Raw genomic sequence first — 23,355 nt, forward strand, 5'->3', positions numbered from 1 at the left:
ATTGCTAGTGAGATTTGATATAAAACTTTTATTTCTTTTAATAAAATGTCTGCGATATGAGCATTATTATTGGCTTGTAAGCGTATTTCCTAATTTCACTCTAAAGTGTAGTCTCAGAAGTCTAAATGTAATTCCGATTTTAACATCATTTAAAATGTAACAAATCAAAATTAAAAAATCTACATATGAAGGTGGATGATATTATAAATACTTAGCGTTACTGTTTTTGTAACAATTTATTTCATGTTGTTTTTTCTATTCATATACAAAACTAATTTCAAAATTTAGCTGGTTGTCCTTGGAAACAGACAGCGTGCTCTCTGCTGTCAGTCATGTGACCTAACAGCTTAGATCTAACTGTGTAACTGTCACCTGAGCTCGCTCCCACAATGCACTGCTCCCTGGTTGCAGGAATCCAGCAGAATTTTGACATTAATACAGAAAAAAAAATCATGTACTGAAAAAAAATAGTTAACATTATATATAGGTTAAAATTGTGAAAGTATGGATTATTGTTTCAAAGTGGAGTTTTCTTGCTAAAACACTATAGCATAGAGCAAATATATTTACTGGAGTTTTCCTCAAAGTAAATGTCCACCTTTAGGTCCAAAATTCTGTGCTGAATCAAATCCTCTGTCTAGACATAGGTCTCATGCACATGACCGCATTGGTTTTGCGGTCCACAAGACTATAGGTCCATTGCGGACCCTTAGTGCATCCATGTGTCATCAGGAATTACGGATCCACAACAATTCACCAGTATTGATGAGTCCGCAAATCCGGACCATAAAGTAACATGTCCTGAGTTTTTGCTGTCCGGATTTGCGGCCCTTGCACGCGTCTATGTAAACCACGTGCGTGCGCATGCCGCCATGGAAATGAATGCGGATAAATTGTGGTCGCAGAAGCACGGTCGTGTGCATGAGGCTGTAAGGTTAAAAAAATATATCTGCCAGCAGTTGCCACTAGGTGGAGCTTAGCAGCCTATTGTATACTGTGTTATAATTAAGTTCTATATATAAACAGTAAAGCTCCCCCTAGTGGTGGCTAAAGGCAGATAGAATTTTTCCCTTTAACTTTATGCCTATGCAGAAAGCAGTCTGAACATTCACTTTAACCTCTTAACACAGACTCACATGCATGTACCCCATCTGAGGTGGTTAGTTGCCACTGAATCCCGTATACGCACGTCCTTCTGATCGCATGGGCACTGCTCATGTGACTCACAGTAAGGCTCCCGCTGCAACAGTGGGGATGAGATAACTCCGATCCCGGCCGTATAAAGGCTATGTAAATCTTTGTAGCTTTTTTAAAAAAAAAATATTTAATGTATGTGTTTAGTGTTTTTAAAGATTTTTGAATAGACATTTGTTAACATTTTTATGTCGTTTTAGCCCTGCTTCTATGTACCTACTATACATAGAAGCGTTAAAATTTGTAATAAATTTCTATCAGAAAAATGTTTAAAAACTCTAAACACACACATGAAATAGATAAAATAAGAAAAGGCTACAAAGGTTTACATAGCCTTTAAGTATTGGTTCAGATTGTTCTTATACTTGGCTATTTTAGAGTAGTAAATGTACTTATACAGAGTTATATACGGTAGTTTCTTTTTACTATAGTTTGTTTACATATTTATTTTGCGTCATTTGCAATATAATGCGTTATTTTCTGGAATATGATCCAAAGAAGAATTTTTCGCCATTTTTGCTAAAGGAAAGGTGATAACAATATGACCCTTTTTATTCGTTAGCCCTTTTGTGATTTGCATTCAAGCAATTTCTTTTAATTTCATAAATTTGCTTTTAGAAGCAACGCAGGGCGGAGCAAACATGAAGCAAGGGTTAATTATAATGAAAAAGCCGTCCCAGAAAATGAGAAAAACAAAAAGGATGATAGGAAGAGAGGCAGAAATTAAATTATCCAAGAAGCCCTATTATATGTAGACAAGAGGGAGGACATCCATGTATGGGGAACATTTGTATTGTGTGTTGTATCCAGGGAAACTGGTGATTCTGTCACACGCGTTATTAGTCTGCAGTGGTCCACTATGAAGTCCTCTGCTGAAAGAAGTTGTCTGGTTTAGAAAACACATTTTCAAATCCTCTATTCGGAAACAAAGAGAACCTATTGTTTTGGAGGACCGTACATGGGTACATTACTTGGACAGCACATTGATTTCAACGGGAGCTGTGTAATGCTTCATTTCACCTGTGGTGGTGCTGCAGGGGAATTGAACGCTTCCTGTCCGGTTCGCTCACAGATTACCACTGGGTGCTCAGGGTCCAATCAGTGGGACTATCATCCTCCCCTATATAGCGATTTGGGTTGTGAAAATGTGATTACAGACTCCCTTTAAGGTGTGAGGTAGGTCTGGTCTGTGGAGTGCTGGCACAATACTGCCACTCAACCCCAGTCACTCCATGCAATTTTTACGCAGATTGACTCCTCTAACTCCTTTATGTCGCCAATATTCTTTGGTAGGAATGATAGCATGGGGACATGGTACATTATCTGGCCAACTGTGTGTAGACTCCTGACCATCACATCTATTTGAGCTTGTTGGACATCCCATTCCAAAACCATGGCTGTTAATATGAAGTTCGGCCCCCAATAGCCCCCTTTCTTCTGAGAAGACCTTCCACAAGATTTCGGAGTGTGTCTGTGGAAATTTGTGCCTATTCAGCCTGAATAGCATTTGTGAAGTCAGGCACTGATATTGAATGAGAAGGTCCCAAAGATGTTGGATGGGGTTGAGGTGGCTGGAGCCATCTGAGTTCCTCCACATCAAGCTCCTCAACCTGTGTGTTTATAGAGTTCACTGTGTGCACAGGAAAGGACCTCCACAAACTGATGCCCAAAGTTGGAAGCTACAATTGTGTAAAATGTCTTTGAGTTCTGTAGCATTAATATGACCCTTCACTGGGAACAAGGGGCCAAACCCTGAGAAACAGCCCCAGATCATTACCCCTCCTCCACCAAATGTTACAGAAGGCAATATGCATTAAGGTAGGTGGCGTTCTACAGACATCGAGCCAAATCAGTGGCGACGTGCTTTACACCACTCCAGCTGACACTTGGCATTGTGCATGGTGATCTTAGGCTTGTGTCCAGCGACCACAGAAACCCGTTTCATGAAGCTCCGGACGCACAGTTCTTGTGCTGATGTCACTTGCAGAGGCAGTGTGGATCTCTGTAGTGAGTGATACAACAGAAGATAGGCAAATTTTAGGGGTCACACGCTTTAGCACTCAGCGGCCACGCTCTGTGAGTTGCGTTGTCTACTGCTATATTCCTCAGCTGTTGTTACACCTAGATGCTTCCACTTCCAAACAATAGCACCTACAGGTGACCGGGGCAGATTTAGCAGATAAGACGTTTCACAAACTGACATGTGGCAAAGGTGGCAAGGTATGACCATGCCATGTGTAAAGTCACTTAGCCCTTCAGTACGACCCATACTACTACCATTGATTGTCTAAGGAGATTGCATGGCGGTGTGCACCTGAACTGATTAGGAGAGTTGTCCACATACTTTTTGGCCATATAGTATATATGTGGTTGATCTCGGAAAATAATTTCTAATCAGTATGGTATGAGACGCAAGCTTGAAAACCTTTCAAAGGAAAAGTGTAATTGTTCCCAAAAATTACCAATCAGAGCTACCTTTTATATTCCCTGAGAAGGTTTAAACATAAAACGAGTGATCTGATTGGTTGCAGTGGGCAACGCTGACATTTTCTTATGGCAGTTTTTATGCTTGAGGCCCATTGTGTTTATATAGTCATAATGCATTATACACCAGCTGTAATCACTATAATGCTGCCCCCTATGGATTAGAATATGGAACTGAACAAGGAGGAAACTTTCAGATATTAATGGAGTTGATCTATAAGTGCAGTAATTGGTTTATAATCTTCTAGTGCATTTTTCCTGCCAAGTTATCTGGGTCAATGAGTCACCCTCGCTTGGTGTTTTCACTGTCCCCATGGCAGCACAGAGATGTTCGATTTGAAATAGAAAAATCCACCCCCACCAATGTTTAATCTGAGGATTTCTTTGTAGTTTAGTATGTCGTACATTTCTTATTAAAGAGCAATTCCACTCACAACTGGCGTGAATAGTAAATTATAGAGGTTCTCCCCTTTAGATAATCCCTACTTGGCAGAAGGTTCCCTTGACAATCAGGTGATCAAAAAGTGTCTCCCTGCTTTGATCCGAGCGATCATCTATAATATGTTGGAAACCTTTCAGTAAGTGTTCAGTTTTCCTGCAGCACCACCTCAGGGGAAATTAAGTATAACATAGTGCTCATTTTTTCTGTAAATCAGGACGTGTCCTCCAGAGCGAAAGATTCTCTTTGTTACCACTCTCCAATTTGGCCAAGTGATGAGGATCCTGAACAGAGGACCCCCACATTAACTCAGTACTCTCTAATGGGGTATAATGAAAATGTGGTTTCTAAACAGGACACCCTTTTTAAGGGGGTTGATTGGTTTATGCATTTACTTTTCTTTTCTTGCATCCCCCAACGTCTAGCTGGTCTGGCAGTGGGGAAGCAATGTTACCCAACGTCTCATTGAAATCATATTGTCATCCATTGATTTAAAAGGACACGGCATATCGTGAGATCCAATCTATGGCTATTACCTAAAATGCCTGAATAGGATACTTTCAGACAAATATCCTTACCTAGGGGACAGCTTTATCCTGTGTTCATTGTCACCCTTGCTCAGAGTAGTACAGTAGGGGAAGGTAAATCCACGAATAGACAACTGATGACCTATCCACATCAGTATATGATCGGTGTGAGTCTGACACCTGGACCCCGCACCGACCAGCCGCTCCGGCTGCCTCTGGGCACCAGACGTCCGTGCCAGAAGCAGATGGCTCCGTCACAGAATAGTGGCCGAGCTGCAGTACTGCAGCACTGCTCCTATTCAAGTGAATAGGAGCAGAGCTGCAGTTCTGCCACACGGCCACTATGCAGTGGTCGGAGCCATCTGCTTCCAGCTCCAACTACTGAATACTCTTCACAACATCCGGTGCTCTAAGGCAGCTGGAGAAGCTGATCGGTCCGGGGTCAGGGACTCTCCACTGACAGCAGATACCCTGACTACAACATGTCCGATCCTTTGTTCTCACGGGAGATAAGCCACCATACACCTAAATTATTGTTCGGCCAACAACTGTTTTAGGTGTATGGCCACCTTCATATTCTCTTCAAATCAATTTTCTTCCCTATATTGAACGTATGGCCCAAATATATGCAACTGTATTCCGTACAGTTGCATATGTTGCCCATTGATTCTAATTGTAAGAAAACATATAGCTTATGGTATATGTATTTTTTTGCCGAATCATTTGTTTAGAAACGGGTGGTTAAAAAGACTTTTCAGTACAGTTTTAAAAATGTTTGCCGACGCATGCTGTCTGAATGTTTGTCAAAAGGACAATTTTTTCGAATACATTGGGCCGGGTATTCTCTATAGGCACATTTATATAAAAGCACAAAAGTGCTCCAATAAATCCGGAATGTAAAATGTTTAAAACCAAACAGGTTAAGCTCATTAGAGAGAGTAACACTGTGAAGAGTACAGCTTGAAGTGGGATACAAACCCAAACGGTGGAATAGCTGATCCGGCCTGCGCGCCTCTGATCTCAGGACCACCAACAAACCATTCAGTGAAGGGAAAAAAGCAGGGATACAACAGGTACTACTACCATCATGTAGAGAAGTCTAAAAATATACATTTATTAGGCATACAACGCGTTTTGACCCCAGTCTTTTCGTCAGGTATATAAAAATGTAACAGTGTAAGTTTGTATTTAAACCATATGTCCGGCTCTAAATGACCTGTTCTCGTTTGCAACAATCAATAGTAATACATAGTTGCACGCAAATTGTATAAATGTACACACACCGCCAAAAAACAATCCCACAAATAGCAACAAATAAATAGCGCAATACCTAATGACATCCAAGCCAAACAAACTTTATTAGAACTGGTACTTGGATGAACCAAGATGTAAAGACGTATCATTCCATCTCTCACAACCTGCTCATATATAAAATAGCAGAACTCTAGAGCTATGTGCAAATCACTAAAACTAAATATATATAACTGAACTTAGACTTCCTGGACCTGTGTAATATTCCGTAGGGTTACCGGTATTTTCGATAGTTTCATTTAACCCTTTAGGGGACAACGTGCATAACTTGAAAATTCTGATAGCGATTTGGAGCTTGATCTGAAATTTATTCCAATATGGACAGCTTAAGGTCAAGATAGTTTTTATTGTGCACAAGAAATGCCTTAGTAAACTACACTATATGGACAAAAGTATTGGGACGCCTACACATTACACCTACCGGAGATTTTATAGCATCCCATTCTAAATCCATAGGCATTCGCCAAACCCAGACTCGTCCATCAGACCACCAGATAGAGAAGCGTGATTTATCACCCCACAGAAGACCTTTCCATTGCTCCAGACTCCAGTGGCGGCGTCTTTACACCATTCTATCCGCCACTTGGCATCGTGCTTGGTGATGTAAGGCTGGCATGCAGCTGCTCGGCCCCCATGTTATGAAGCCCCCGGGGCACAGTTTTTGGTCAGCAGAGCGTTGGTGACTTTTATGCACTCTGACTCGGTGTCCCCGCTCTGTAACTTTACGTGGTCTGCACTTCGTGGCTGAGTTGCTCTGGTTCCTATTTCACTTCACAATAATACCAGTCACAGTTGATGGTGGAATATCTAGGAGGGAAGAAATTTCAGGAACTGACTTGTTACATCGGTGGCGTCCTATTACAGGACCACGCTGGAAGTCAGTGATCTCTTTACAATGACCCATTCTATCACAAGTATTTGTAAAGGCGACTGCATGGCGGGTGCTGGATGTTATACACCTGTGGTAATGGGACTGAATGAAACACCTGAATTTAATGATTAAGAGTATAATTCATCACAGCATCTCTAAGGGTATGTTCACACAGCCTATTTTCGGTCGTTTTTCGGGCCGTAAACACCCGAAAAACTGCCCAAAAATCGGAAGCTGAATGCCTCCAAATATCTGCCCATTGATTTCAATGGGAAATCGGCGTTCCACTCCAATGGGCCATTTCTTTAAACGGCCGTTTTGAAAAACGGCCGTGTAAAAAAACGACCGCGAAAAACAAGTGCAGATCACTTCTTGGGACGTTTTTGGAGCCGTTTTTCATTGACTCTATAGAAAACAGCTCCAAAAACAGCTCGTGAGTGGCTTAAAAAATGTCTGAAAATCAGGAGCTGTTTTCCCTTGAAAACAGCTCCGTATTTTCAGACGTTTTTGAGTATGCGTGTGAACATACCCTAACATTGTAACAATGTCTATTCACCCTCGCTCGCATTGCTTGCACTGTTCTACCTACGTATTGCAGGTTACAGCTATATAATCACATTTGGCATATATGCTGAACATAGGCCAAGTTACAGCTCATTTTGATATAGTCTCCCAGAATCATTAACCAGGGAAGCGCTAAGTAATTACAGGCTTCTTAGTTTAATTTGAAATAGGTTCCCCATCAGTTGTGGCAGCAGAGGAAGGAATGGCCCAACACAGATACATAGATATAAATGCTGTACATATACACAATCACACATACAAGCAAGCATACAATTACGTACAGAAATACACATACATTCATGTTCCCCAGAACTAATAAAGGCGACAAACACAGCCAAAGGTCGGCAACAGCTTTAATTAGAAAAATAAATACAAAGAACCTTGCCCCTTTAATTAGTAAGTGTCTAGCGAGAGCCGCGGGCATGTCCGTGTTGTTTCAATGTATAGCGTCTTCTCTCTGGGCATAATTCTGCAATGAAACATAAAATTATGCCGTGTAAAAATGGCACAAAGTGTGAAAAACTAACAATGTATACGTCAGACTAAACCCCAAAAATGGGCAGGTAGACGTAACCTATGTGTGGTATCCACCGACGCGCAGCTACTTTTATTAACTTCAAACCCCATCTCCATTAACATTAGTCCCTCAAAGAAAAGCCGGCAAAAACTCAAACTCCTTCCTCCTAAATCGACCCAGCAGCGGGAGGCGCCCTCATTGACCATTAACCAAGTTGGAAACCACGCCAAAAAAAATCTCTTTCTTCCCGCGGTTCCGACTCTGACCTCGCATTGAAATTAATGGGAGGCAGAGAAAGGATTTTTCGCTGCGTTTTTTCGCCCGCGGTGCTCAATAGCTACATCCAAAAGACGCCATGAAAAACGCTGCAAAGAACGCGGCAAAGAAAGCGCGGGCAGGGCAATTCTGAAGGTAATAAAGAGGCAGATTTTTCTGTCTGCAAAAAACGCAGTACATGTCCTGTGTTCTTTTCTCTCCTTTTTGTCTCATTGTTTATTGATGTTCATTTCTTTTCATTATTTCTTATTTTCTATGTTTACGACCTCCCTTATTGTGAAGCTCTGAAATACGTTAATACTATAGTCAAGGTTACTAATATCATTTTTATTATTACATGTGCAATAAAAGATCTGAATTCCCAGCAGCCTTAGGGTATGTTCACACGGCCTATTTTCGATCGTTTTTCAGGCCGTAAACGGGCGAAAGATGGCCGGAAAATCGGAAGCAGAACGCCTCCAAACATCTGCCCATTGATTTCAATGGGAAAAACAGCGTTCTGTTCCAATGGGCCGTTTTTTTACGCGGCCATTTTGAAAAACAGCTGAGTAAAAAAACGCCCGCGAAAAGAAGTGCATGTCACTTCTTGAGCCGTTTTTGGAGCCGGTTTTCATTGACTCTATAGAAAACAGCTCCAAAAACGGCCGTTAAAATTGCTGCGAAAAACGCGAGTGGCTTAAAAAACGGCTGAAAATCAGGAGCTGTTTTCCCTTGATAACAGCTCCGTATTTTGAGACGTTTTTTATTTTGTGTGTGCACATACCCTTATTGTTACGACCAGCAGGTTGTGGACCCAGTGGCTACTCCACCGGTAAGAGTAGCGGCTGGCAGCAGATAACAGAACACAGGTAGTAGCGGGTTGCTGTATACAGGCTGTTAACAGAGAGCTGGATACAGACTGGTAGTGGATAACTGGATACAGGCTGACAACAGATAGCAATAGCGGACTGGAATCAGACGCACACGGAAACCTATGCAGGATACAACTAGGTTGTTCCAATGTTGCTTAGGTACCAGGTGGATAGTAGAGGTGCCTTAAATAGTCCTGGGACAACAGGAATTGGTTGAGTGACTTTTGAATTTCTAGGGACAGCATGGCCGCGAGCGGAGGACAACAGTAGAGCCCGGCAGCCTGCCTCTCTCAGAGGACGCTGGCGTCTAAGAGACGTTACATTTATTTCAGATTTCTCTTGCTCTCAACGGAAGCTATTCCTATAATATAGATATATATATATATATATATATATATTAGGGAATTGCTATGCATTCAGTTCCCTTATTCCTTTATTGGTGAAGGTATAACAAAGCTGAACTTATGCTTTACCTTTTAGGCAGATATTCTTGTATAATACACCCTGGTACTGTGCTCTCTTATATACACCCTGGTACAGTGCATTCTTATATACACCCTGCTATTGTGCACTGTGCTCTCTTATATACACCCTGGTACAGTGCATTCTTATATACACCCTTGTACTGTGCTTTCTTATATACCCCCTGGTACTGTGCACTGTGCTCTCTTATATACACCCTGGTACAGTGCATTCTTATATACACCCTTGTACTGTGCTTTCTTATATACCCCCTGGTACTGTGCACTGTGCTCTCTTATATACACCCTGGTACAGTTAATTCCTATATACACCCTTGTACTGTGTTTTCTTATATACACACTGGTACAGTTCATTCTTAGGGTATGTGCACACACACTAATTACGTCCGTAATTGACGGACGTATTTCGGCCGCAAGTCCCGGACCGAATACTGTGCAGGGAGCCGGGCTCCTAGCATCATACTTATGTACGATGCTAGGAGTCCCTGCCTCGCTGCAGGACAACTGTCCTGTACTGTAATTTCAGTACAGGACAGTTGTCCGGCAGCGAGGCAGGGACTCCTAGCATCATAGATAAGTATGATGCTAGGAGCCCGGCTCCCTGCACTGTGTTCGGTCCGGGACTTGCGGCCGAAATACGTCCGTCAATTACGGACGCAATGACCTCGTGTGAATCCAGCCTAATATACACCCTGGTACTGTGCTTTCTTATATACACCCTTGTACTGTGTTTTCTTATATACACCCTGGTACTGTGCATTCTTATATACACAATTGTACAGTTCATTCTGGATTCACACGAGCACGTTACGTCCGTAATGGACGGACGTATTTCGGCCGCAAGTCCCGTACCGAACACACTGCAGGGAGCCGGGCTCCTAGCATCATAGTTATGTACGATGCTAGGAGTCCCTGCCTCTCCGTGGAACTACTGTCCCGTACTGAAAACATGATTACAGTACGTGACAGTTGTCCTGCAGCGAGGCAGGGACTCCTAGCGTCGTATATAACTATGATGCTAGGAGCCCGGCTCCCTGCAGTGTGTTCGGTCCGGGACTTTCGGCCGAAATACGTTCCGTCCATAACGGACATAACATGCTCGTGTGAACCCAGCCTTATATACACCCTGGTACTGTGCTCTGTTATATACAGCCTGGTACTGTGCATTCTTATATACACCCTGGTACTGTGCATTCTTATATACACCCTGGTACAGTGCTTTCTTATATACACCCTGGTACTGTGCTTTCTTATATACACCCTGGTACTGTGCTTTCTTATATACACCCTGGTACTGTGCATTCTTATATACACCCTGGTACTGTGCTCTGTTATATACAGCCTGGTACTGTGCTTTCTTATATACACCATGGTACGGTGCATTCTTATATACACCCTGGTACTGTGCATTCTTGTATACACCCTGGTACTGTGCTCTCTTATATACACCCTGGTACTTTTGTTTTCTTATATACAACCTGGTACTTTTGTTTTCTTATATACACCCTGGTACTGTGCTCTTATATACACCCTGGTACTGTGCTCTTATATACACCCTGGTACTGTGCTCTTATATACACCCTGGTACTGTGCATTCTTATATACACCCTGGTACTGTGCTCTCTTATATACACCCTGGTACTGTGCATTCTTATATACACCCTGGTACTGTGCTCTTATATACACCCTGGTACTGTGTTTTCTTATATATACCGTGGTACTGTGCGCTTATATACACCCTGGTACTGTGTTTTCTTATATACACCCTGGTACTGTGCTCTCTTATATACACCCTGGTACTGTGCTCTCTTATATACACCCTGGTACTGTGCTTTCTTATATACACCCTGGTACTGTGCATTCTTATATACCCCCTGGTACTGTGTTTTCTTATATAAACCCTTGCAGGGGATGATGAATGCTGGCTACTGTGCACGGCTGCAGGGATGCTGCTTAATTCCATTAACTCTATAAACTACTTTCCAGGACTTCTTATGTGTCAGGCACAGTTTGGCGGTACATTTATCTGGGCATCGCAGTGTCATTGCAAAGACTTGTGTGTTCTTGACACAGATGGCACTGCATTGTTTGTCTCTCGTACACCCGTCACATACCATCCCTGGAGACCCCCTCCTGTCGTATCGTGGTTCATACACATTTAATAGGGAGATGGAGACCAAATAAACACCTCATTAGGGCTGTTCTGGTTGTAGACATGAAACCCTCTGCTCGGAGCTGCAGCATTTCATATGAGAGGATTGTAGGAGTAGTAGTGTGCCTTATAACGTGTCTGCTGCCAGATAAAACAAGTGTCAGTGTGACAGGTACAAGAAGCCTCTGTCACATTTGTTCAGCGTATGATGAAGAAGCAAACACTCGCCTCTGGCCACTGTCCGCTGGGACAAATCTGCTGCGGCCTGTAAATTAATGAACTGTAACCCAAGGTGCTCTAACTACAACTCCCAGCATGCCCTGACATCCAACTGATGTCTCAAGGCATGCTGGAAGTCTCAGGGTTGAGACACTGTTGTAATTTATAATTCTATAGTCTCATAACAAGAATTCCTTTCATCTATCTATCTATCTATCTATCTATCTATCTATCTATCTATCTATCTATCTATCTATCTATCTATCTATCTATCTATCTATCTATCTATCTATCTATCTATCTCATATCTATCTATCTCATATCTATCTATCTCATATCTATCTATCTCATATCTATCTATCTCATATCTATCTATCTCATATCTATCTATCTCATATCTATCTATCTATCTATCTATCTATCTATCTATCTATCTATCTATCTATCTATCTATCTATCTATCTATCTATCTATCTATCTATCTATCTATCTAATGATGTATGCAATGGGTCATTAAATACTATTCTATAAAATATCTAGACGTTACTTATGGGAGGAAAATTTCAAATAAGAAATCCTGAAATCAAATTATAACACAGAATATGTTAATACTGTACTTTTTTTTTTTTTTACTCAGAGGAGTCTCTGTTTTTTTGCTGTTTTTGGTATACTTTGATACCCTGTGTCATGCTCCGACCCCTCAATCCCTGCACTAGGCATAACACAGTGGGAGAGATTTACTAAGCAAAATGTGCCAGAATTCTGGCACAAATTGTGCCAAAAAAGTGGCCTACTTTGTGTGTACCAAAATCATTATTTGTTTTAGACACTTTTTGCACGTTCCTAGTTTTGAAATATGGCTAGAAAAAGTGGTGTGGCTAACAGATGTCGTAAAAATGTTTCTATTTGTTAACGGTGTGCATGTTCTTTGAGCGCAAATTATTCATGTGAAGTATGGCAGTCATGAGTTGGCGTAAGGAAGAGAATAGTGTCTATTATGTCTAGCGAGTTACGTCAAATTTATCATAGAGCGTGAGCCATTGTGATAAATTTGGCGCAGTTTATGCCTGTCTGGTCTAGTTTTATACCGTCTATCATTAAGACAGTATTTATAAATCGCCATCAGTTTTGACCGTAGTGTTCCTTTAAATGTTAAATATTACATATAAAACAAAAGCAGTACTATAATGTATCATCGCAAAGAAGAAGGAAACGTCTAAATAACGGCTAGGTAAGTGTGTGGGTATGGATTTTCTTCGACATTCACAATGACTAATGACCCATAAAGTTTATGAGGTCATCACACAATATAGATTTAAAGCAGATCGATAAACACATACTTTTCTATTTCTTTCATTGTAATAATTACAGTAGCAGAGGACTTCAGTGCGCCTCTTGTCCACAGGGTACACAGGGAGAGTGGCTTCATGTAATACCTATTATACAGTGTATCCGTGACATTAAATATTATATATTTTCTAACAGTTATTGAATACAAATGACCATGACACGAAGGCTATGTCTACATTTGCGGCCATGTTTTATTGCTCCAATGCATTTGAAAATGAAGCAACTTTCCAAAGAGTCTTGATTAAAAACCTCATATTGTTTTATGTCTGCAGCTCATATGCAGACCTATATCTCTCCATGATTACAGATTACATGCAAACTTCGTGCAGTCTGATTTTTCAGTGTCACTCTCATCCATCTTATTTCTCGTTAATATACTTAAGTTAGCAAGAAATTGGTGACAGATGGAAGGGAGTAATACATAACTGCAGGATCAGACTACAGAGCATATGTTTGTAGTCTGTTACCATGGAGACACATAGGACTGCATATAAGCTGTAGACACAGAATGCTAGATTTTGAATCAAGACTATTTGTAAAGTTGTTCAACTTTGCAATTTAGATGCAGTAAAACATTAAGAGTGTGTTCACATTACTATTTACCACTATGTTAAGGGTATGCACATATCACTAAGGCCCCATTGATCCGGCATATGCCAAGAAAATGTTATGCTTGGCACACCTTTTTGTGCAGAAAAATACAGTAAAGAACCATATACCATGCTGTATATGTTTTTTTTTTACAATGGGGTCCCAATGGGAGAGGTATGCTACTGTATGCCTATATAGTGTTATACACCAGAGCCTTACGTTGGAGGTTTACATTGTGAAATACTCCTGGGGTATACCTATGACAGGTAGGTCAAACGCAATGTGAGCCTACAAGAAATTGACTACAAAGGTAAACATAGCCTTTAAGGACATATTCACATGACTGTATTGACATGCGCCTAAAATATACTTGCCAACAGTCCTAAATTTGGCGGGACAATCCAACAAACTAGACCACAAAAGGGATGGAGTTTATGCAAATTTGCCCAAAAAGTGTGCATTTTTTCAGACATTGTAGGGGCGTTTTGGGCAGAATGGCGGTGGAGCTGAATTGTCCGGATTTGGGGGATTTAAGTGTTGGTAGTAAGTAGGATAAAATATGGGGCTAAATATAGATACAAAATACACATTATTAAGTTCCATATTCATATCAGTATATGGTCCACATTAGGTCAATATTATGTTGGTTATTTTGTTTTTAAAGTGGTTTAGATCTGGACAAATCTCAGGGGTCTGGTAGCCAATGCAGCTAGAAGTTTACTACTAGTGTCTGAGGTTTTTGAGGTCTTTTCTATTGATGTCTATGGAAGTCTTTACTGCTTGGTTACTAAAAATATCCTGGAGTGGTCTTATTCAGTCTTAGGGGCTACATGAATTTATCCAACCCTGGATTGAGGTACTTTTGGTACACCAGAGGAAAAAATTCTGAAGGCCCCCCCGCTAGCTGTAGAGAACACATGCATATTGACCTGTTATTATTGCACACATAAACCATATCGTCAATAGGGACTAATAAGTCATTTTTAGAATAACTCCAACCCGTTTATGAGGGTCCTTTGGTGGGCCACTCTGATCCGGTCATTGGCGTCCCGAGAGGAAGATGGCCGCTGTCCCCAGCACCAACGTGTGGATTGCTTGGTAAGTAATTATTTTTTCTGGTTTCCAGTATGAAGGACGCCAATACGTGACTAGCTGAGGATATTTGTTATTTTTTTTTAAAGCCAGTGTGTTGTCTGAAGACATAAGACATGAAATCTTATTCTAGTTTTTTTGTGTCTAAATTTTGTAGGTGGGGAGAGAACTTGTGGAGTCCATGAACTAATCTGCATTAGAAAAGGTAAGTGCTCACATTTTATTGTATATATTACGGTATGTTCACACAATAAACAAAAAATGGCTGTAAAATACGGAGCTGTTTTCAATGGAAAACAGCCCCTGATTTTCAACCGTTTTTTTATGCATCAAGCGTTTTTTGATGCGTTTTTTACGGCCGTTTTTGGAGCTGTTTTTCTTTTGAGACAATGAAAAATGGCTCTAAAAACGGTTCAAGAAGTGACATTCACTTCTTTTTTAACGCGCCGTTTTTACAAATGGCCGCGTAAAAAATGCCCCATGGGAACGAAACGCTGTTTTTCCCATTGAAATCAATGGACAGATGTTTGGAGGTGTTCAGCTTTCGTATTTTCAGCCGTTTTTCGGGGCGTTTACAGTTCGAAAAACGGCTGAAAATAAGCCGTGTGAACATACCCTGTGTGCTAGGAAAAAACCCTTTCTAACAATGTGGCACTACTTTGAGTTGTTTTCTTGAACTGTCTTTGCTATATATCTTAAGTCATGTACATGGTCGAAAGAATGGACTTTTAAACTCCAAAATCTGTTTCTCTCAATCTGTTTCCATTATATTGTTTGAGGTGTGGTCTATCTATGTTGATCTTCTAAATGATGAGTTCCTTATAAAACAGATGTACGGAGATCTGTTCTTGTATTTAGTAAGAATGGCCATATAATCAAACTCATAGGTCGACATGCATAAATAAGCATGCACACATAAAGGCATAAATACATAAACCAGTCTATCCAAATCGGAAACAACAAGAGATGTATGGATGGGATATTTATAGGGGTTACCCATGAGAGGACATATTTTCATCAGGGTCTCTTTCATGCTAACAATGTTGGGAATTACTGACATACATATACACACACCTCACATCTTTGAGAGAAATGCCTCAGTGCCCCCATAAGAGATAAGATAGGAGAGGAGCTTTCAGCCTCATCATTAACCTGAACCAGGGGTGGACACAGACAACTGAGGGCCCCGGTGCAAGATCAGTATATGGGCCCCTTGCTCTCCAATATATCATCATAGAACACCCCCTTATGTCTATTTAACAATCCATCAGCAATTGTTACCCATACAAATCATAAGCTCAGTCATTCACATTCTTCAGACAGAATAAAGCTGATTTAAGCTTGGTTGCCCCCCACCCCCTACCTACTGGGTCCCTGGCCAGCTGCACAGGTTGCACCAATGGTATGTCCACCCCTGACCTAAACAATTCAGTTGTACCTTTATGTGACTTCCCGTGCAGTGGCGTATATGGAAAAGTGAGGGTCCTCGTAGCAAAGATCAAACTGGATTCCCCATTATGGCGCTAGCTGTTGCCACCCAGGACACAAGAGTCTCCTTTGGCCAATATACCACCCCCTTGTTTGCTGACAATGCAGTTCTTCTGTAGAGGGGACTCCTGCACCGGTTCTCCCACCCAGTTTCAAAGGGGATGGGACCAACCAGGGCTGGGCCCCCTCTCTTCAAGGGCCTAATAGCAGATGCATAGCCTTCCTCCATGGTACGTACACCCTTGTTATCCTGGGCCTGGCATGTACGGTAGGTATGCCAGCAGTTGCCACTGTACCTAAACAAACATAAGAATCTTAGGCAAAGTAGGTTGTTGGGCCAATGACTGGGTTGCACACTCCCCTCCAAGGATTCAGTGACTTCTCTCTCTCAATACGTAGATACTTCTTTACCTGCTCTGTTCCCATCTGCGTCGTGTCTTTCGTCTATAACAAGCTCTATAACAGTACTGGATCAACAGATACCACCGGCGCCTGATGGGCGCCATTAACTTATAATGGGGTCCGTCAGGTTTCGTCTAGGTTTCCGTCGTTCTTTCCATGCAGTTGTGCAAAAGTTTTTTTTTTTCTCATTGCACTTCTAGATCATTGAGATGTAAATGTTTTTCGAGTCCTTCAAAATCTTAAATGATGATGGTTGTGTCATTGAGTTGTCACATCGAGGAATTGTTTTACCCAATTTTGGCACAAATCGTAAAAAGTGTTTTTGGGAAGTAAAGTATGATATTTAATTGGCTATTTTAATGCGGGCCATGCTCCAAGCAAATTTGTTTCAAAGGGGAAAAAAACCACCGGTTACAGCTGTTCTTGGCAAAAGTTTCTCTTTTGTCCTTAATTATGTGTCGTATGCCTAAAGGGTCCTATTGCTTGTAAAATTTGCGCTCACGTCCCTCCACCGCTGTGCTTTTCTTTGCGCTGTGCTTAACCCCTTAACGCTCCAGGACATACTATTATGTCATGGTAAGTGCATCGTTCGCGCTCCATGACATAATAGTATGTCATGGAGTAAACACGGCGCCGTTCGCGCGGGGCGCGTTCATGAGCTGTGATAGCTGCTGTTTCCGACAGCAGACTATGACTGCTCAATGTGCCGGGACCGATCGCGGAGCTCCCTCGCCGATTAACCCCTCAGAAGCCGCGTTCAATAGCGATCGCGGCTTCTTAGGGGTTAATCCGCCATCGCCGGCCTGCTACACGATAGCGGCCGGCGATGGTGACTATGGCAACCGGACACCAAACAATGGCGTCCGGCTATGCCATAGACGGAAGCCTAGTGGGTCCTGACAACGTCAGGACCCACTATGCTTGCTGTCAGTGAGTAGCTGACAGTTCTAATACACTGCACTACGCATGTAGTGCAGTGTATTAGAATAGCGATCAGGGCCTCCTGCCCTCAAGTCCCCTAGTGGGACAAAGTAATAAAGTTAAAAAAAAAGTTAAAAAAAGTTGTGTAAAAATAAGAAAATAAAAGTATTAAAAGTAAAAATCCCCCCTTTTCCATTATCAGTCATTTATTATTAATAAAAATATATAAACAAACAAATAAACTATACATAATTGGTATCGCCGCGTCCGTAACGGTCTGAACTACAAAATTATTTTGTTATTTATCCCGTACGGTGAACGCCGTAAAAAAAAATAATAATAAACCGAACCACAATCACAATTGTTTGGTCACTTCACCTCCCAAAAAATTGAATAAAAAGAGATCAAAAAGTCGCATGTACCGAAAAATGGTGCTGATCGAAACTACAGTTCGTTACGCAAAAAATAAGTCCTCGCACGGCTTTATTGATTGAAAAATAAAAACGTTCTGGCTCTTAGAATAAGGTAACACAAAAAGTCAAAAAGTGAATGATTGTTTACAAAACTTATTTTATTGTGCAAACGCCATAAGACATAAAAAAAACCTATAAACATCTGGTGTCACCGTAATCGTATCGCCCCGCAGAATAAAGTGAATATGTCATTTATAGCGCACGGTGAACGTTGTAAAAAAAATAGAATAATAAAACAATAGTAGAATTGCTGTTTTTTAGTCACCACGCCACCTAAAAATAGAATAAAAACTGATCAAAAAGCCGCATGCACCCCATGAAAACTGCAATGGATTCCTCAAGGGGTCTAGTTTCCAAATTGGGGTCACTTTTGGGGGGTTTCCAATGTTTTGGCACCACAAGACCTCTTCAAACCGGACATGGTGCCTAATAAAAAAGAGGGCTCAAAATCCTCTAGGTGCTCCTTTGCTTCGAAGGCCGGTGCTTCAGTCCATTACCACACTAGGGCCACATGTGGGATATTTCTCTAAACTGCAGAATCTGGGCAATACGTATTAAGTTGCGTTTCTCTGGTAAAACCTTTTGTGTTATAAAAAAAATTGTATAAAGAGGATTTTCTGACAAAAAAAAAAAAGTAAATTTCACCTCTACTTTACTCTAAATTTCTGTGAAACACCTAAAGGGTTCATAAACTTTCTAAATGCTGTTGTGAATACTTTGAGGGGTCTAGTTTCTAAAATGGGGTGTTTGATAGGGGTTTCTAATATATGGGCCCCTCAAAGCAACTTCAGAACTGAACTGGAACCTAAAAAAATAAATAAATGAGGCAATACTTTGCTTCTTACATTATACTGATAATGAGCCGTGCCCACCCCGAGATGACCCCAGTTTTGACCGTTTGTATAAACGGAGACCCCTATTAGACCGCTTCAGTGCCCGGCTTTCCCAAGCATACACCCCCGAGAAGTGTTTTTCTATTGATGAGTCCCTGGTACATTTTAAAGGGAGGGTTCAATTCCGCCAGTACCTGCCGGGTAAGAGGGCAAGGTATGGCGTGAAGATGTATAAGCTGTGCGAGAGTGCATCAGGGTATACCTACAGATTTAGGATATATGAAGGAAAGGCCACCCCCAAACTAGACTGCATCCTGGACTACAATAGGTACATGGGAGGGATGGACTTGTCAAATCAAGTCCTGAAGCCCTACAGCGCCATGCAGTGTGGTATAAGAAGCTGGCCGGGCACATCATACAGATGGCTTTGTACAATGCGTACGTGCTACGTCGATGTGCAGGCCAGAGGGGAACTTTCCTGGAATTTCAAGATCTAATCTTTAGGGACCAGGAAGGGGGGGGCACCCAGTACTTCTGGAAGCGAGGCCACACGCATCGTACCAGGGCAACACTTTCCAGAAGAAGTTCCCCAAACCGGTGGAAAGGGAAAGAGTCAAAAGAGGTGCAGAGTCTGCTATAAGAGGGGGATAAGGAAGAACACAATATACCAATGTGACACGTGTCCCGAAAAACCAGGGCTCTGTATAAAAGATTGTTTTAAAATGTATCATACATCCCTTGATTTTTAATTTACCCTGATGCACTCCGCACAGCTTACCCCCCTCATCTTTCCCTTCTGAGCCCTGCCGTATGCCCAGGCAGCAGATAACAGCCACATGTAGGGTATTGCCGTACCCAGGAGAACCCACATTACAATTTAAGGGGTGTATATCTCCGGTGGCGCATGCTGGGCACACTATATTGGACACTGACATGCCATATATATATATAAAATTGCAAATCTCACTCTGCACCATCTGCTGCACATTATCTTTTACACAGTACCTGTGGGGTCAAAATGCTCACTACACCTCTAGATGAATGTCATAAGGGGTGTAGTTTTTAAAATGGGGTCACTTCTCGGGGGTTTCAACTGTACTGGTACCTCAGGGGCTTCTGCATACATGACTTAGCACCAGAAAAGCTCCAGTAGGCCAAATGGTGGTCCTTTCCTTCTGAGCCCTCCCATGGGCCCAAACGGCAGTTTATCACCACAAATGGGGTATTGCCGCACTAAGGACAAATTGGGCAACAAAATGGGGTATGTTGTTCCTTGTGAAAATAAGAAATTTTGATCAAAAATGACATCTTATTGGAAAAAATATCATTTTTTTCATTTCACAGCCCAATTCAAATAGGTGCTGTGAAAAAACTGTGCGGTCAAAATTATAACAAAAACCATAAATGAATTCCTTGAGGGGTGTAATTTCCAAAATGGGGTCACTTCTGGTGGGTTTCCATTGTTTTGATACCTCAACACCTCTTCAAACCTGGCATGCTGCCTAAAATATATTCTAATAAAAAAGAGGCCTCAAAATGCACTAGGTGCTTCTTTGCTTCTAGGGCTTGTGTTTTAGTCCACGAGCGCAGTAGGGCCACATGTGGGACATTTCTAAAAACTGCAGAATCTGGACAATACATATTTAGTAGTATTTCTCTGGTAAAACCTTCTCTGTTACAGAAATTTTTTTTATAAAATTGAAATTCAGCAGAAAAAATGAAATTTGCAAATTTCATTTCCACTTTGCTTTAATTCCTGTGAAATGCCTGAAGGGTTAAAAAACTTCCTATATGCTGTTTTGAATACTTTGAGGGGTCTAGTTTTTAAAATGAGGTGTTTTATGGGGGTTTCTAATACATAGGCCCTTCAAATCCACTTCAGAACTGAACTGGTACCTTCAAAAAAAGGCTTTTGAAATTTTCTTAAGAATATGAGAAATTGCTGTTTATGTTCTAAGCCTTGTAACGTCCAAGAAAAATAAAATAATGTTCAAAAAACGATGCCAATCTAAAGTAGACATATGAGAAATGTGAACTAGTAACTATTTTGGGTGGTATAACCATCTGTTTTACAAGCAGATGCATTTAAATTCAGAAAAATGCTATTTTTTGTAAATTTTCTCTAAATTTTGCAATTTTTCACAAATAAAAACTGAATATATCGACCAAATTTTAACACGAACATGAAGTCCAAAGTGTCACGAGAAAACAATCTCAAAATCGCTTGCATAGGTTTAAGCATTCCGACGTTATTACCACATAAAGTGAAATATGTCAGATTTGAAAAATGGGCTCTGAGCCTTAAGGCCCAAACTAGGCTGCGTCCTTAAGGGGTTAATGGACTGGACTGTGCTCGCTGCCTTTCAGGGAGTGGTTTGAGGTCTTTGATAAAAGCTGAGTAGTACATTCTGCTTTGTGTAATGAACCGTAGGATTATAAAGGGACCATATGATGCGTAACACTCCGCAACTAAACATAAAAAATCTCTGTGTTCTTCCAACCTTGACCGACCAACCAAATCACATTCATTTGATGTATGGAAAATATTAAAGATTTTTTACTTTCGGAATAAAATGATGAGCAAATGTCTCACTCTATATTTCGATAAGACGTTTAAGGGAATGTATCATCAGAAACAACCTCTTGTTTAAATCAAGCTTGTATGTTATGCATATTTTTATTTTATTTTAGTGGTGATTTTTTTTTTTCTTCCCATGACAATATCTATATTAAGAAAAAAAAATCATGAAATATTAACTATTGGTAATACACATAGGGCATGTTCACAACACTCTCCCATAGAGGTCAACATTTGCGTGCAGTAAAGCAAATCTCTGCATATGCTGTTGGAGCAGCTCAGGTAAGATGACTGCCCATATAATCATGTAAAGACAGTGGAATAAAAATATATGACTATAGGATATGTCTGCATGGGTCAGATTTGCCATAGGCAAATTCAACACATTTTTATTGCAGGATCCGCAGCAGAAATCCGAGGCTTATTGCAAATTTCTGCGACGGATTTGCAGCAGATCTGCATTCAGATTAGCCCCAATCAATCGGGTTAATCTGCATGTGGTAATCCACCGGCCTTTCTGTGCGGAATCCACTACTTATTCTTAGGAAAAAATCTGCTCGAAAGTTTTTCGCAGCGTTTGATCTGGGTTTGCAAAAACCCCATTTACATGCATTGGAGTTAGATTGCCGTCGGATTGAATTGAATGTTAGTTGGCCTTCACTACACACACATCGGCTGGCAGTAACCAGGCACTGGTGTATTCAGCCTGGTCTTTCAAGAAAATCTGTCATATCAGGATACTTCTCTTGACTTTTTAGCTGTCATTTATCAGCAGATAGTCTGGAGGTCTGAATCTGAGGATCCCGGGTGTTAACTGCGGAGGAAGCAGAGGCTTCCAAATCACTGCAAGGCATATTCGTTATTAAATGAAGTGTTTTTGCCATGAGAGATAATTCTGAAAATATATCCATCTAGCCGAGCTTGTGTGCCTGAGCACCTAGAACCAACCTAAGGATAATCAATCTTAATCAACACAGTTCCTATTGGGTTAATAGTAATGGCTAAGCATTCTTTCCTTGCCTTTGGGATACTTAAAGCTTCCAGAGGTGCGTTTATTATTGGTATGTCTGGATTTGGACCAGCGTGATCAGTGGGTTAGTGCTTTTAGTGCTTTTATTAAAAGTCCGAATAATACTGCATGTGGCGCGGAACGTTTTTCTTCCCTTGCAAAGCTTGTATGTGCCTTTTATACAAATCTGCTGCTGGCTTTAAAAGTGAAGGCAAGAATGGCAAGCTGTTAGCTTATATAACCACAGCTGGCAGACTCTTATTTGCAATTATGGTTATTCGCAGTACTGAGCCTAATACATGTAAATCTCCATGCATCACTTAGTAATATGGATAATCTTCGTGCAGTCCACGGAGCCGTGACACCTATTGGAATTGGCTTATTTCCAAAAAACATCACTTTTCTATGTCATTTTTTGTTCTTGGATTACCTGAAGAGCCATTTCAAGTTTTTTGATCACATGTTTATGAGATTCACCAAAAACCCTTGGCTTTTGTTGCAATGATAGTCTTTTCAACTGAGGCAACCACTCATGATAATGGATGTCAGGATGCTAAATCTATGGACACTGATATGATATTGATCACCATTGGCTTCTACTTATCAATAAAAGTTTCCTTGTCCTGGCTCTGTTCTTCCCATGTTCTGATATACTTACCACGATGTTCATACAGGAGCATCTCCACCCAAGTTGTATTTGTACATTAGCCGTAAACAAATGATTAGTTATA

At 41.1% G+C, this 23,355-nt stretch overlaps 1 protein-coding gene across 1 annotated transcript in view; it reads left to right on the forward strand.

The window, feature by feature from the left end:
* SYT14 (synaptotagmin 14) overlaps positions 1–23,355 on the forward strand; it is a 167,352-nt gene that overhangs the window by 7,033 nt on the left and 136,964 nt on the right. The window contains exon 2 of the mRNA XM_075863273.1: positions 15,078–15,125. Within this exon, the coding sequence (XP_075719388.1) occupies positions 15,078–15,125 (48 nt within the window). The remainder of the gene's footprint in view (positions 1–15,077; positions 15,126–23,355) is intronic.

Source organism: Rhinoderma darwinii, chromosome 4, assembly GCF_050947455.1.
Source record: "Rhinoderma darwinii isolate aRhiDar2 chromosome 4, aRhiDar2.hap1, whole genome shotgun sequence".
Classification (NCBI taxonomy): domain Eukaryota; kingdom Metazoa; phylum Chordata; class Amphibia; order Anura; family Rhinodermatidae; genus Rhinoderma; species Rhinoderma darwinii.